The 15,265-nt window shown below is 56.7% G+C and overlaps 1 protein-coding gene across 5 annotated transcripts in view; it reads left to right on the top strand.

The window, feature by feature from the left end:
- RALGPS1 (Ral GEF with PH domain and SH3 binding motif 1) overlaps positions 1 to 15,265 on the top strand; it is a 322,342-nt gene that overhangs the window by 303,855 nt on the left and 3,222 nt on the right. For all 5 annotated transcript variants that reach the window (XM_060154324.1, XM_060154322.1, XM_060154323.1 and 2 more), the window contains 6 exons: positions 8,351 to 8,434; positions 9,821 to 9,926; positions 11,630 to 11,722; positions 11,897 to 12,002; positions 13,781 to 13,872; positions 14,419 to 14,484. In XM_060154324.1, coding sequence (XP_060010307.1) covers positions 8,351 to 8,434; positions 9,821 to 9,926; positions 11,630 to 11,722; positions 11,897 to 12,002; positions 13,781 to 13,872; positions 14,419 to 14,484 — 547 coding nt within the window. The remainder of the gene's footprint in view (positions 1 to 8,350; positions 8,435 to 9,820; positions 9,927 to 11,629; positions 11,723 to 11,896; positions 12,003 to 13,780; positions 13,873 to 14,418; positions 14,485 to 15,265) is intronic.

Raw genomic sequence — 15,265 nt, 5'->3', positions numbered from 1 at the left:
CCTGCTTTGGAGGATGCCGGCGGGGCTAGGATGTCCCCTCTGGCACCTTCCGAGACCCAGGGCGGTCCTGACGGTCCAGACGCCAGCTGCCCCTCGGCCTCCAGCTCCCGCGGCCCAGCCTCCAGTCTCCATTTCCATCCTGCACTGGCCTCTTCTCATGTCCCCCAGAAAGAGTCCACTCCCTCAAAAGCATGTGAGCGTTCTAGACTTTCCTGAAGACCCCACGGGAGACTTGGAGGGGATTTATCTCACACACTTTAACATCTTTGTAAAATGTTACTCGTTTCTCTCACAGTTCAGTGACCACAGGTCCTGTTGCTGCCTGGGCCTCCTTATTCCTAACCTCCGCCCGCCCAGAGCCCAGGCCCACGGGACCTCCGTCCACGCCGGCCTCCCCCATGCCACGTTGCCCCTGCTCACTGAAGGGGAACAGATTCCCTCTTCCCCGGGAGCCGGGCCTCACTCTTCCTGGCCCCAGAGACCAGCAGCTGCCCCCAAGGAACCTCCCCTCCCAGACCCCCTGCCCGCTGTTCCCAGCAAACGCTGTAAGAACCCGCTCTCCCTGCATCTTTACACGTGCATGGGTGGACGGTAGCGTCAGAACCAGAGACAAGGGTGCAGGAGAGGACTGGGCCAGTCCCCACAGAGGAAGAGGTCCTGTCTGTTCCAGTCCCCAGAGGCCAGGCTGGGAGAGGGGGGCAGCACCTTGCCCCACAGCCCTGAAGCTTACAGGCCACAACCTTCAACTGACTTGCCCACCAGCCCCCCAGCCCTGGTGACAAGCTTGGCCTTGGCCAGGAAGAGACATGGAGCCAGACACCAGCACGCAGGGCCGGGAGGCCCAGGCCAGTGACCCAGCCGCCAGCACACACCCCTCTGTTGGTCTCGGGGCACATCATAGTCAGCCTTTGTGCTGCTGTGAACAGGCAGGTAGGACGGTTCTCGTTGTCTGGCCAAGGGTGGGATCGTGTGGCCCATCTTGCAAGTTTGCCTTCCCTGATTCACTCCCCTGGACGTTTCAGCCCTGTGGCCCCCAGGCGTCCTTGGGTGGCAGCCGGAGCTCAGGCTGTGCCCAGTGGTTCCTGAAGTGGCCAGCCTTAAAGAGCACCCGCTTTGGAGCCCCCAGCGTCCCGGGACCCGCCCGGCTGCCCTGGCGGAGTGGCCGCAGCCAGCCACTGTTCCTGCTGGGCCTTCTGCCGCTGCTCTCACCCTCCTGTCCCTAATCCAGCTCTGCCTCAGCAGGTCACAGGGCCCGTGGGCTGAGGAGGGACGGGAAGAGACGGGAGCCCTGAGGCGGCCAGACCCTGGGCAGTGCTGGTCATTTCTCAGCCCCCAGGCGGCCCCCAAAGACCCTCCCTGTCTTCAGAGGCCAGAATGAGGACAGAGTGGTGGTCCTGGGTCAGGGCCCTGGGGAGCCAGAGGCTGGAGTCTCTGGGGCGGGGGCAAGGGTGGGACACCCCTCACGTCCCTGACCTGGTGTTTTCTCACCTGGTCCTGGGAGTGGGACGAAGGCAGGAGAGCCCTGTGTCACATCTGCTTTCCCAGGGAGGCAGGGAGGTGGCCCCGGAAAGGCATTTTCAGTGCATCCTGGATGAAGTGGAATGTGGGAACTGTGGACGCTGCACCAGGCTGGCCTCAAGCAAGCCTCAGCCTCCTCAGAAATGGCACGGGGAGCCGGGAGCGTTAGTCGGGCCTGTCGGTAAGAGGTAACAGCTGCTGCTTTACGCCTGCGCTGGCACTGAAGTGAGAACAAGAACCTCAGCCTAGGAGTTAAACATTTTAAATGAGGTTTTTACAGAGAGCGAAGTGGGTGATGGGGGTGAACACATATGTGTGTGTGTATGAAGGTACATAATATCATTCCTCTTGGTTGTCTCTGCTTGTAGAGTTACGGAGAGACTTTCTTTATTTTCTTTTTCTGTATTCTCCAGATTTTCTACAATGGGTAAATGTTTCTTTTTCACCCAGGAAAAAAACAACATTTAACTTTCGAAAAGAGGGTGTAATCAGAAATGTTTCCTGGTCACTTTTTAAGGGGTGAAATATGAAAGCACGTCACAAAGTTCATTCCGAAATACTCAGCCATCCTTCTGCTCTAGTCTGACGTTGCCAGGCTGTGCAGAATGGCCTTCTCATGTGACAGACAGGCCAAACTATGGGTGGCAGAGAGACTAGGAGGCAGAGGGGTCCTTGGAGGAAGCCCCTCTGGTGGGAGAGGGTAAGGGAGCAGGAGAGGAAAATGCACCAGCCTCCTCAGAAGCAGAGCTGTTCACCCTCCTTCCTGGGGAGGTCGAGCTGCATCAGGGGGCCGGTCACAGCTCACGGACGGACCAGGTGGGAGACAGAGATTCAATCCACGATGCCAGGTGCACAGGGGGTCATGAAGAGGACGAGACGGGAAAGCCCAGCAGGGGGACCCGAGTCAGACTGGGGGTTCATGGGTGGCTTCTGGTAGAGGCAATGGTTCAGCAAAAGCCGAGGACATTGGGTGAAGAGGACCACCGTGGGCCCTCAAGGGGGGTCCTGGGACCTGAGGAGGCTGCGAGGCCTGAGTCGTGTCCAACGAGGGGAGAGGTGGCCCAGGGAAGCTGCGTGTCCCTGAGTCTCTGCAGGAGGGGTGGGCTCCGTGATGAGCCGTGGTCTCTGAAGTTCTGAATGTGCCTCTGCAGAGAGGTCGTCGTGACCTCTGGACACTGTCAGCAGCGTTGTGGGGTGGAGGGGTGGCCAGGGCTGAGGTCAGGGCCGCCTGCTCTCTCAAGGACCTTGGGCATGTCTCTCAAGCTCTCCGAGCCTCAGGTTCCCCAGCTCTACAGGGAGGATGCTCACAGGAAATACTGGACACATAGGTGCCGTTGCTCCTGGCGGGGAACCTACTTTGGGATGTGTATGAATTTCGCTCAGTAGGAACTTCTCGCCAGCAAGCAAGAGATCCCGGAGTCTAAGGCTGGTTGGGACGAAGAGAAAATTTCCCACCTGGCAGTTCAGTCGTCATGGGGTGGATGGGCTACAGTGCAGGCAAGTGTCTGCCAGCCCTGCTGGCCTCCAGGGTGACTCTGAATTGTGGGGAAGGCCCCTTTAAGGGGTGCTGTCGACAGTTGGCCTGTAGGTGCTCTGGGGTGTAGAGGAGGTTGGGTGACACAGTTTCCGCACTGTGCTGTCTTTAGCCTATGAAATCTTCTAGCATCCTTAGGAAGACCCCAGGAAAGTGGAGTCATGGCAGCAGAGCCCCAGGCCTGCTACCCACAAGTCAGAGTCTTTAAAACACTCCTTTTCCTCCTGGAGAAGGTCAGAGGACTCTGGTAGATGCCTTGGGATTGCCAGGGTTCAAGGGTGCCTCTTGGGCCCCAAACTCTGCGGCATGTTAGGAGGGGGAGGCGAAGTTCTGGGGGCGATCCTGGAGGCAAGGGGTCCACTTCAACTGAAGTGCAGCCATGAGGGTGGCTGTTCTCAGGGTGACCCTCACAGAGGCCTCACTGCCCCACCCCTGTCCCCTGTGGCTGAGGCCCTGGAACCCCCCCGGCTGGTGGCCCTCCCCTTCCTACCCTCAGTCTGGTTCCCCGGGTCCATCGTGCTGCTCCGTTCTGCTGCTCTGCCTTGGGTGGCAGCCCAGGTGGGTGATGTGCCAAGCTTCTGATTTTGGTTCCCCCAGAGATGACATCTCTTACCTTGTTGTCAGCATCGGACACTGATGTCTGGTGAGTTAGGCTCCACCCAGGAGCTCAGGCCCCTCTGGGAGAGAAGAGCGGGCAACAGTCCCTGGCCTTTTGCTTGATCCTGTGCTTGGACCCTGACAGACAAGGGCTGGGCCCTGTCTGCTAGCTGCTGTGGCTTCACAGGTAGCTGAGAAATCTCTGCCCACAACTTCTCTGTCCAGCACCTACAACCTCTCAGAGTCAGGTCCTAGAAGGTGGACAGGACCCTCCTTCCATCTGGTGTTGACCCTTCTCTATGCACACCTGCTGTGCTCTCCTCTCCTTCTGCAGTCCAGATTTCTAGACCTCTCAGCTCACACTGGGGAAGCTTGATGCCTCAGAGCTCCCAAGTTTACGTGTTATAGCTTCAGCGAGCCACAGAGCCTGACTGTCAGCCTCTCAAATCTGGTTCTTAATTGCCAAGAGAGAAAACCTGATTGACCTGGCTTGGATCAAGGGTGGTTCTGTCCCCTCAGCTAAGCATGCAGTGCAGATATGGCTCCTAGGGACCCACTCAGTGGATCAGGGACGCTACCCAGAGAAAAATGTGATTCCCAGGCAGCAGAAGTCCTTTAACAAGTACTGCAGGAAGGGACATCCCAGGCCCAGCAGAACTTAGGGTGGCAGCTTCCTGCCTGCAGATGAGGGTAAGTCATTAGGTAGCGGCAAGGACCAAGACCTGGTCCAATGGGACGGCTTCCCAGCAAGGGTTTACTGGTACAGGTGGACACTGTTGATGAACAGCATCACTTGAACCCTTCCACAGGTACACTTCTACCAGGGGCTCTGTGCACTTGAGATAGAAGAATGGTGGGGGGACTGGTACTTCTGCTAAGACAAGATTACTGAGGCCTCAGTGTAATTATTATCCAAGACTTCTCCTTGCTCCCCACTCCTGGACCAGCAACAGAGACTCAGGGCTTTCTGATATTTAACCCCCAAGATACCTACCACCTAATGTGTACCTAGAAAACTACTGAGGAGAAGATGCCTTTCAGACCTGCCTCAGCCAGTCTGAATTCTCATGATGCTGTTGGCCTAAGCAGGACCCTGGCTGCTTCCACCTCAGTGGCACCAACCATCTTCCTCTTCCCTGTGTTGTGACCTTGGGCAAGTTACTCCACCTCTCTAAGCCTCAGACTCCTTGTCTATAACGTGGGGATAAGAACAGTGCCTGCCCCACAGTATTGTGTGATTAAATAGGATAGTGAACGAGTACTGCTTAGCACGTTGCCTGGTACCCATCCTCCCCGCCATCACCATCATCCCATCATCTGATCCTCCTCATCGTCACCACCCTATCCCCGTCATCGTCATCTTTATCATCCCCATCATCATCATCTTCTTCTTCTTCTTCTTGAACTCGCTTTGGGACTGAGGCGTTCTACTTGGTTGCCAGCCCACAGCTTCCCCAGACCAGACTCCCCATGAGGATGGCCTGCTGCAGCCCTCTTCCCCCAGATCCTCCTCAAGATCTGTCCCTGGGAGGGAGCAGTAGAATGGCCCTCCTGGGATACATTCTGTTCAGCCACTTGTTCCCAGTATGTTGCTGGGAAAGGTGTCTGTGGTTCTGGAGTTGGGGGCCCCTGTCGGTTGGAGAAATGCCTTTATTTCTGGAGTTCACCAGATACCACTGCCCACTCATTTTGCGTTTTCTGGCCGTGAACATTCAAATAACAAATCTTCTCAAAGCACTGGAAGTGGTTCCAGTGGCTGAAGATCCTGTCTCCTCTGTGCTGATGCTAGCCCGCCTGGGCCCAGCCAGAGCCGCCCCACCTGTCACAGCCCTCCTCCAGCCCTGCAGTGCTTGCCTTGGGAGGGAAGGCTGGCCACCACCCTGCCTATAGTCTCCTAAAAGCTGGCCTTGGGGAAAAGTCACCATTACACTGCACTTCAAAGCCAGCGTTACTCCCCAGGCTCCAGGTGGAGCAGGCTCTGACCTCCCCTACCTGGAGCAGCTTGACTGATGCAGGCCGTTGGCTCATGTGGAAAAGACATCCTCCCTTTGTGAGCACTTGTGTCTCCATCCCTAGTGACAGGCCAATGGGTGGCTTCACCCATTGGTGAAGTGGCTTCACCTCCTTGAGCCCCAGTTTCCTCGTCTAAGACAGGGTGAGAACAGCACCCCTCACAGAGCTGGGAGGAACGGTGTGTGGAAGCACTTAGCCACCTCCTGACGAGCGGGGATAAATGACAGCTGCTCTTAAATGTCAGGCAGCCAGAACCACCAGGAGAAGACTCCATCGGGGGAGTCAAGGGACCAGGGACCTGGGAGGTGGCCCCAGCCCAGGAGATCCAGGATCTACAAATCTGTGGCCATCCAGCCTCACAGACACTGACAAAGCCCGCCCAGTGTGAGCTGCAGCAGGAACCTGTGAGTAGGGGTGCCTCTGAGAGCGGAATGCCAGGAAGCCGCCCACATGGTGCTGGCTCCAAACGAGGACCCTGTCCCCATGGCGGACTCCTCCCCACGCGACAACTCAACCTCTCTCCCACCCTGAAAACTGTGGGTTCAAATCCTGACTTACTTGGCTCATGCCTCGGTTAAGTGTCTTCACATCCCTGAGCCTCAGTTCCCCATTCTGGGGAGGATGATGGTGCTGAAACAAAGCTCCCGTGAGATAGTCAATGGCCTGACACATAGGAGCGGTCATTAGTGACTCTCCCGTGAGCCGCCCTGTGGCCCCCGGTGTCCCTGCGCTCCCCCCAGCAGTCCACTGCCCTTGGGAGCACCTCACTCCTTTAGGAAGAGCGTGAGGAAAGACTGCTTAAAAGCCTAGACTGGTTGGAAGATGCTGACTTAAAGCTCTCTGTCAACAAACGTCAGTCCTGCCAAACGTCTGTTAAGTGTGCAGCCGCGGAGTGTCTCAAAGAAGCGGAGAGAATGATGGAGAGACGGTAGCAGCACCAACCACATCGCCCCGTCTGTGGAACAGTCCCCTGTCATCACACAGTGTCCTGGGGTACCAGGAACAAAGACTCACGAGAAGAAAGGTGGAGAAGAAGGGGCCGGAGGCTCCAGCTCTGCCAGCTCCAAACAGACGGCGGCTCAGAGCGGGAATCCAGATCAAATGAGGAGACGTCCTCCGGGCACAGAGATGCTCACTGTCAGACCCTGCCCTGACTCATAAGCGATCCTGGTTACAGCTGGGCGGGGGTGGGGGGGGAGCGTCCCTGGAGGCAGGCTGTTGGCGCTCTGCACAGCCTGCTCAAGCATGGGGATGTGACGTGCCGTGGTGTCATGCCCAGCCGTGAAGAGAGGGAGGAGTCAGTGTGGCCTGTAGGCTGGGAGTTGAGCGTGTCGGAACCTCTGAGCCATGGCTCGTGGTGCGGGTGGGGTGGGCCTGTGACCATCATCTGTCACGAGGGTTGGGTGGGGAATGGGCTGAGACCCATTACGTTCGAGGACTTGGGGGACCAAGCACATGCTGCAGCTCTTTGTCACCTAAAGAGGAGTGGCTGATGGACGAAAGGGACAGGGTCCCAGGGCAGTCGACCTGGAGGACCATCAGACTCCCACCAGCCCTGAACGTGGGCTTCGGGACAGCAAACCCAAGATGGTCATCAAGAACAGTTCCTTCTTGAGTGGAGGATGGAGGGGCAGAGAGCAGCGCAGCCCCCTCTCGGAGGAACCTGAGCTCGGTGACGGCGCGAGGCACCTGCTGCCGTGAATGACGATGACCCCACACCACCCCCCAGGTGTCCAGTGCCACGGGGGAACATGGGGCAACCTGGGACTGGCAGTGGACAGCAGAGGGAACACTTGAAAAGGACGTCTGGACCTTGCCTGGCTTTATAAATTGGGTTGCATCATTGTTTGGCCAATGGAAAGCTATAGCCCAGGGACAGACCATGCTGCAGGGGTGGGGAGAAGGTGGAGGATCAAGTAGACACAGGAAGTCATTCTGCCAAGAGAGGAAAAGGATAAAGAGAGGAGAGGAAGACGGAAGCCTTCCCCCACATAGGTTAAGATCCCCACCTGCCCTGGAAGCTACGTCTTCCCCTGGAAAGGCTCACTGCTGGGGAACTACAGGTGAGAGAGCGGCCTGATGGGCAGCCCACGGAGAGGTCCTGGAGCACCAGTTCTTGGAGTCTGCAGCAGGTCACAGAGCAGGTTTGCAGGGAACCATCTGGGGCCAGCAAAGAGACTGTCCGATGGAGAAGACGTAGCAAACGGAGGAATTCAGTAGTGCCCGGGTGAATAATGATGCTACACATGCCCCACCCCATCCCCACCCTGGGCCAACACGCAAGACAGCCCACAATTCCGTGTCTGTGCGCTTTTAATTGGATTGACCATGGAATATTTGGGCTACACAGCATTTTCTCTCAACCTCACATTGGGATACGGGGTGTGCCTGGATTTTAGTCATCCCCTTGACACTGGAAGAAAGGTGAACATTCAGTTAAAAGGTTAAGGAAACACTTACCTGGAGACTTGGGGACTCGCCCTGATGGAGGCTCCAGGGGTGTTGTGTTCACTAACCTAGCAGCTCCAGCTGTGCCCCAGATGTTCTTGCAGTGTGACTGAGGAGGCTGGGGGAAGAGTTGGGGCTGAGGCTTCCTGAGCTAATGACCACATAGTCTGCGATGCCCTCGCCTCCTTCAGGAGTGGTCTTTCCAGGCTGTTGCTAAAACTCAACCCTTTTCCTCTGAAGCAGGGGACGTCTCTATGCCACGCTGGGGCCCAACTGGCGGGTTCCAGTTCGGAATTCTCCCAGAACCCGGAGCTGCGTCTACAGGTATTCATTTATTCATGTGATCATTTATTCAACAAGTAGCTCTATGGTGCTTGCTGGGTGCCAAGCACTGTGCTTGATGCTGCCAACGAGACGGACTCAGCCTCTGCCTCAGCCTGTAGGGCTGCTGCTTCAGGAAAGCAGAAACGGAACAGAAAATCACGGGTGCCGATGGTCCAGAGAGGAGGCCTCCCTGGAGAAAAGACTGGAAGAGTGATAGGAGTCAGCCAAGTGAAGTGAAGAGAGGTGTAGGGGGAAGAAGAGTACCTGCAGCCCAAGGGACAGCCCATGGGGCCGTGAGGCAGGAAGAGCTGGGTGATTTGGGGAGTGAAGGAAAGTCCTCGTTGTAAGAAATGAGCGGGGGAGAGGGTGGCAGGTGAGGCCAGAGAGGTGGGCCAGAGCCACGTCCAGCAGGGGGAGAGGATGGTGGTCTCAAAGGCACTGGAGGGGTTGCCTGGGGGTGGGGGGAGGGTATTGGCAGAGCCAGGTCATGCTGGCCACGGCGTGCAGGGCGCGTGGGAGGAAGGCAAGCGTGGACACAGGGAGGTCAGGCGAGAGTATTGGGCAGTCGTTCAAAGGATGACCAAGTTCTGGCCTGAGTTGGGGGGAGTGGGGTGGCTGAGATGGGCATATTTAGGGCATGGGATCAATGAGTCCTTGGGATTGATGAGGTTTCGGGGGTGAACTGACGAGAGGAGAGAACCCCCAGGTTTCTGGCTCCTTCAGCCAGTGGGTGGTGATGCCTTCCACTGGGATGCGGAGGGAGCGCTGCTCGGCTTTCATGCAGGGTTGAGGGAGGTGTCTACGGGAGGTGCCTATCCAGGGAGCTGAAGCGGGTGCTTAGGCGAGCGGCCTGGGCTGTGCTGCACTTGGACTCTTCACCTGTAGGTGGCGCCCGAATCCCCATGGCAGAGGGGGAGAAAGGAGCCCTGCCGCAAAGGCGCAGGGCATGGGGGTTTGGGGCCGCTGCCCCCCTTTTTACTCCATCCCCTCCACTCCCACTTCCTCGCTGCTCCTGCCAACACAGGAAGGAGGAGGTGCTGCGCAGGCCCCAAGCTCCGCAGGTGGAGAGGAAGCCAGGATAGGGCACGGGTGCTGCTGGGGGCCTGGATTACAGGGAACGTGGGCACCAAGCCTAGAGCCGCTCAGCACTCAGAAGGACGAGGGAGGTGCAAGTTCTCAGCTGTGGGTGAGCCCAAGGCCACCGTCCTTCAGGTTTTCCAGGCCCTCGGGGCCCTCCCCTCCCTAGCCTTGCCCAGCACTGTTGAGTCCTTGTCCTGTGGCGCCATTATGGACCCGGCAGTGGGGGACCCGTGGGCCCCAGTGGGTGAGAGGGTGCCTGACCTCAGCTCCTCGAAGGCGATGTCTGACTGGTGGTCTCCCCTGCAGCCCCACCGGCCCGTGCATCTGTACGCTGGGGAGCTCGGCAGCGGTCCCCACCATGGAGGGGCCTCTGAGAAGGAAAACTCTGCTCAAGGAAGGACGGAAGCCCGCGGTGAGTGCAGAGGCACATCTGTCTAGAGGCGGCATGGGCAGCAGGGAGGGCATGGGCTCCAGAGACCGGCCAACCGGGGTTCCAGTCCAGTTGTGCCACTGAGTGGGCAGGGCCTCAGTTTCCACATCTGTAAATTGGGATAAAATAGTCCCTACATCCTGGAGGACTTGGCAGGACTGTCACGTGTGTGGCCCTGCGCACATTGAGCAGGCGGTGAATGGGACTGTGTGATTACCTTGAGGGCAGGTGGAGGCCTGGAGACCCTGGGAGTCAGGGAGGGTGCTGTGCCTGAGACGGGCAGCACGGCCTGGGTGGTATCCCGACGCAGATCCCCTCCCCCTTCGGCAGCATCATGAAACGCGTGGTGGAAAGGACAGGGACAAGGAATCAGGAGGCCTCTCAGGCTCCCCCACCAGCCACCGGGTCACCACGTGCTGAGCCCAGATGTCCCTGGCTCCGTGACCCCTCAGCCGCTTGCCAAGACCTCTTTGTTTGTTCTACGGAGCATCCACGGCAAGCTGCCTGCAAGCCCGCCTGTGAGCCGCAGCTCCAGGCAGCGTCTGCCCGTGTCTGCTCTGGCCTTCCTCTCCTGCCCTGGCTGCTGCTTGCCCCGTCCACTGCCCACAAAGCCACTTGGCGATGCCCCCTCCTACCGGCGCCCAGTGTGAAGATGCCAGGCCCCTAGCCGAGGTGCTGCTCTAGAAGCTCCCCTGTCTTCGGTGCTTGGTGGTTGTTGGGTGAGGAGAAGAGTCTGCATCCCAGCCCTGGGCCACACTCCGTCCCTTGGACCCAGAGTGTCACAAAGCGTCCTGCGACATGAGGCCCTATATCTGGTCTGCTGTACAGACCTGCTTGCTGCCCTGCTGTACCGGGTCCAGGCTCCAGTCATTCTGAGGCCAGAGCGATGCTGGTTGGCCCGCTGGTGAGCGATGACGTTAATCCAGGGGGTCATGACCCATATTTCTGAGTAGGATAGAATAGACTGGAAAATGTCGGAGTTTCTTACACATAGTAACAGTGAATATTGTTTCATGAAGCTTCTTTCAGTTCAACATACATATGCACATGTGTTGTACACACCTGTGGGTGTCATCAAAAAGGTCTGAAAGCCAGTGCTTTCACCATCTGAGGTGACGCAGTTCCCCTGCACCCCGCCCCCCGCCAGTGTGAAGAGGAGCCTTGTAGGTCGTGATGCAGAGCGGTCTGCTTCATGCCTAGAGGAACAAAAGCCACACCTGCAGCTTGGCCCTGCCAGGCGTCCCCTCTTCTGGCCATAAATGCTTTCAAAGTGCTGCCATCCGCTTGCAGCCAGAGCGCCCCATTGCAGACATTACGGTTCTTCTGGGTTATGGTTTAGCTTGTCCGTGTTTTGAAACTCTTTTTCCCCAGGACATTCTTGGGTTCAGGTCACCTGAATACATAGAAGTTATGCCTTGGCACTGCCCTAAACAAGGTGGGAAAAGGAAAGGCTCTTGGGGTAAAGGAGAGGGAGGGCTTAGGGCTGATGAGCTGCTGAGGAGCCTCCCTCCTCTAGGCCCTGGGAGGAGTGGCACTGAGGGCTGGCGGGCAGGGACGACATGAGGCCTGCGCTGGTACCGCTCGGGAGGAAGGGCCCCCCCTTTCCACCCATGTAGCTGGGTCTCTAGCCAGGCAGTGGGGGACTCTGCCCCTCCACTTGTGACATTGTCACTCTGCCTCTGCAGCTGTCCTCGTGGACCAGGTACTGGGTCATCCTCTCAGGATCCACCCTCCTGTACTACGGAGCCAAGTCCTTGAGGGGCACAGACAGAAAACACGTATGTTCCACGAAAGGCCTCTCTGTGCTGCCACTTCGTTTGGTGCGAAGTGCAGCGGGGTGGGTGGAGGTGGGCAAGGCGGCGGGAGTGGAAGGAACCTTGCCTGGCCCAGGTCGGCCTTCCTTGGGGAGCGGAGGGTGTGGGCCTCACGGCTGTGCTGTTGTTCCTCTGCAGTATAAATCCACACCTGGCAAAAAGGTCTCCATCGTGGGCTGGATGGTGCAGCTGCCCGATGACCCCGAGCACCCGGACATCTTCCAGCTGAATAACCCCGACAAAGGTAGGCAGCAGGCCAGCGCTGGGAGCCTGCAGCTTCTCTCTGCCCTCTTTCTTCTGCTGCTAAATGTGCGTTTCGAAACGGTAGGGACTTCTGAGGCTGCTGCTTTCCTTTTGCTTTAGGTTCTGGTGTTCACAGGGTCCCTCGTTGGTCCACAAAAGCTGCTTAGATCGTGGTGGGCGTGTCCACTGAGCAGTGTGCATGGCACGTGGCAGCCGGAATCCTTTTCACCTATGGCTACTGGGGCCCATCACCCCTGGAACTCTAGCCTCAGGGTCCTGGAATGAATAACATAGCGCTGGATGAGGCCGTGACCATGCGGCTGGAGGAGTCTTGGGTGTTGGGAGATTTCAAGGCCCCCCCGGCATTGCCTGTGCCGTGAGACTCTGGCAGTGTCCTGATCCAAGGCCAAACCAGAGAAGAACCCTTCTATAAAAGCTCCAACTTTCACTTGCCCAGTCATCTCCCAGTTCCTCCTGGTTTTATTCTTCCCCCATGAGCATGCTGAGAAGAAGGATAGGTTCTGCACTGAGGTTCAGAATAGGCCATGCTAACCTCCTTGGCGGCCTACGTCACGCGACAAAAGCCCAGCTTTCCTGGGTCTCCTAGCTAGGCAAGTTCACTGGAGCTGTAAAGACCCTGAGCATCTTCATACCTTCACAGGAATGTTCTAATGCAGGGTTCATGTACATACGATTGCCCAGGGATCTTGTAAAAATTCAGATTTGGATTCAGTGGATCTGGAGTAGAGACCAAGATTCTCTATTTCTAACAAACTCCCAGGTAATGCAGATGATGGTGCTGGTGGAGGGTCAGGGTTTGAATGTTGTTAGCTGAGAATTAAAGAAGTGAGAGCCTCAAGGAGCCCAGGGAGTGGAGAGAGCCAAGTCCTCTGCTCTGCTTCTGAGTGACTGAACCACGTATGGCTACGCACACGTCATAGTGTTTCCTCAGGCTGGTTACCATTTGAGTTTCTTCCGTGAGGCTCTGGGACCAGATTAGAGGCGGTTTCTTTAGGAAGTAAAGGTTGTACCTATAACAGCTTGACTTAAAGACTGTATGGTCATGGGGTCCACAGGCCATTCTCGGGGCTGAGCCCAGAGGAAAGCACTGTCCCCAAGCAGAGGGAAATATGACACAGCAGGTGGCCAAGGTCCATGGATAGAATGCAAAAGGTCTGTGAGCTTGGGTGGCAAAAAATCACATCTCTGTTTCCCATGACCTCTAATTCCTTTAATTATAAGTATTAAACTACTAACTAGAATGTTCACAATACCTGTGATTTTATCTGCAAGAGAAACCACAGATATTTTCACATCACGTATTATTGCAGATATCTTAGAATAGCATTTTTGTTCAGCTCTTTGCAGTTGCAGTACAGTGTCAGACCTGCCCCCAGATCTTGTCATTAGCGCGTTAATAAATGAGCACGTAGAGAATGATATCACTCATTTATTTTTTAGCAGTTTGGTAACTGTATTTCAGTATTATTGATTTTCTTTCTATTTTATTTTATGCATTTGAGACATAATTCTGAGAAGGGTCCACAGGCTTCACCAGAGCCAAAGGCACCGTGGCTGGAAAAATGGTTAAGAGCCCTGGTCCAAAGAGACAGGCGGGGAGCACGGGAGTCTCCTCCTCTACATGCCCCGAGCTTGCCTTGGGCTGCTCCTGACTTTCCCTAGTTTAGTTACCCAGGTCCATGTTTATCTTCACGCCACAGTCACAGGCAGACCCTCCCACGTGACCTTCCTCTTAACCAGTGGTTTTCTACCCATCAGGCAATGTTTACAAGTTCCAGACTGGTTCCCGGTTTCATGCAATACTGTGGCACAAGCATTTGGATGACGCATGTAAAAGCAACAGGCCTCAGGTAAAGTCACCAAAGTCCTGCTTGTTATCTAAAATACCCTCTCCCACCCTCGGGACTAAGGGTCCCTAGAAAACACACCTCCCTCCTTCCCCCAGAGCCTATCAGCTAAGCTCCCAGGCGCCCTCTTTTGATCAGCCTTTTCCCATGAGACAGGGCACCCCCTGCCCCTCTTGGAACTAAGCCCAGCTTCAGACTAGAACTTTGAATCTGGCCCCTGTGTCTTTCCTACTAAAGGAAACGCCACAGAAACAACCATCAGAGATAGGTTGCAGGTGGGATAGTGCCCCAAGGGTCAGGCCACAGCATCTACTGAGGTCACCCCCCGAAAGCTGATTCATGGGCAAACTCCAACCTGACAAAAGGGCCTCCCTGCCCCCAACAACCCTTAGGAATAACGATAATAATAGCTCATTTGTTGAGAAGCAACCATGGTGCTGCTGGTGAGTGGGGCTGTACGGCCCCTTGGCATGCTTGAACCAATAGGACCTCTGGTCCGCCATGCCTGCCTGAGGCTCTGCTCCCGCCCCCCACTGCTGCCCCTCCCAGGACCAGGCTTCAGGAGAAATGCTTTACGTGCAGGAATTGGCCGAATCCTCCCAACATCCCTGTGAGGTAGGTTCCCATACTGTCTCCGTTTTATGCTGAGGACACTGAGGCTCAGAAAGTGGCAGACACTTGTTTAAGGCCCCACGGTGAGTAAGATCTAACCCCGGTCTGCCTGACACCAGAGTCTGTACTTGCCGGCCCGGAGATCTCCCGCCGCATGCTTCCTGGGGGGGAGGCGGGGGGCGGGGACCTGGCTTGCTCAGCCTCCTGCCATCGAGCCAGAGGCCTGGAAGCACAGCCTCTGCCGTCCAGGCTTGCTAGAGGGGTGGCTGCTCAGCCCCCATACCAGCCCGGACAGCAGGTGGGCTGCTGGGGCCAGGAGCACTGAGCTTCCCTGACCTGTTCCCCAGGGATGAGCTGGAAGAGGGGCTGGGGAGCCGGGTCCCTCTCCTCCGTCTGGAGAGAGAGCACCATGGCTGGAATAGACGGTGGCAGCTTCGAGGAGGAGGAAGGTAGTGCCGAGTTCACAGCAGGCGTGTGAGGCCGGGAGGGCAGGGGCTGCAGTGGTGCTGGTCACAGCACAGTCACAGACTTCCTGGCCCCTCAAAGCGGCTCTCATAAGGCAGAGGGAGGTCTCTAGTGGTGTGTCCCATGATTCTGTGCTCAGTTTGGGCCTATTCAGGATTTTCATCTGTAACATCGATGAGGACACATGTAACAGGCTGATCAAATTCTACACGATAAGAAGCTAGACGGCGAAGTTAGCAGAAAGTCCTCGACAAACTAAAACAGTAGGACAAGACTGATAAAGGGGTACACTTGAGGCACCACAGGGAAACTGAAAATA

This window comes from Lagenorhynchus albirostris, chromosome 7 (assembly GCF_949774975.1).
Source record: "Lagenorhynchus albirostris chromosome 7, mLagAlb1.1, whole genome shotgun sequence".
NCBI classification, from domain to species: Eukaryota; Metazoa; Chordata; class Mammalia; order Artiodactyla; family Delphinidae; genus Lagenorhynchus; species Lagenorhynchus albirostris.
The sequence above is the reverse complement of the archived record's forward strand: the minus strand, read 5'-3'. Positions and strand labels throughout refer to the sequence as shown.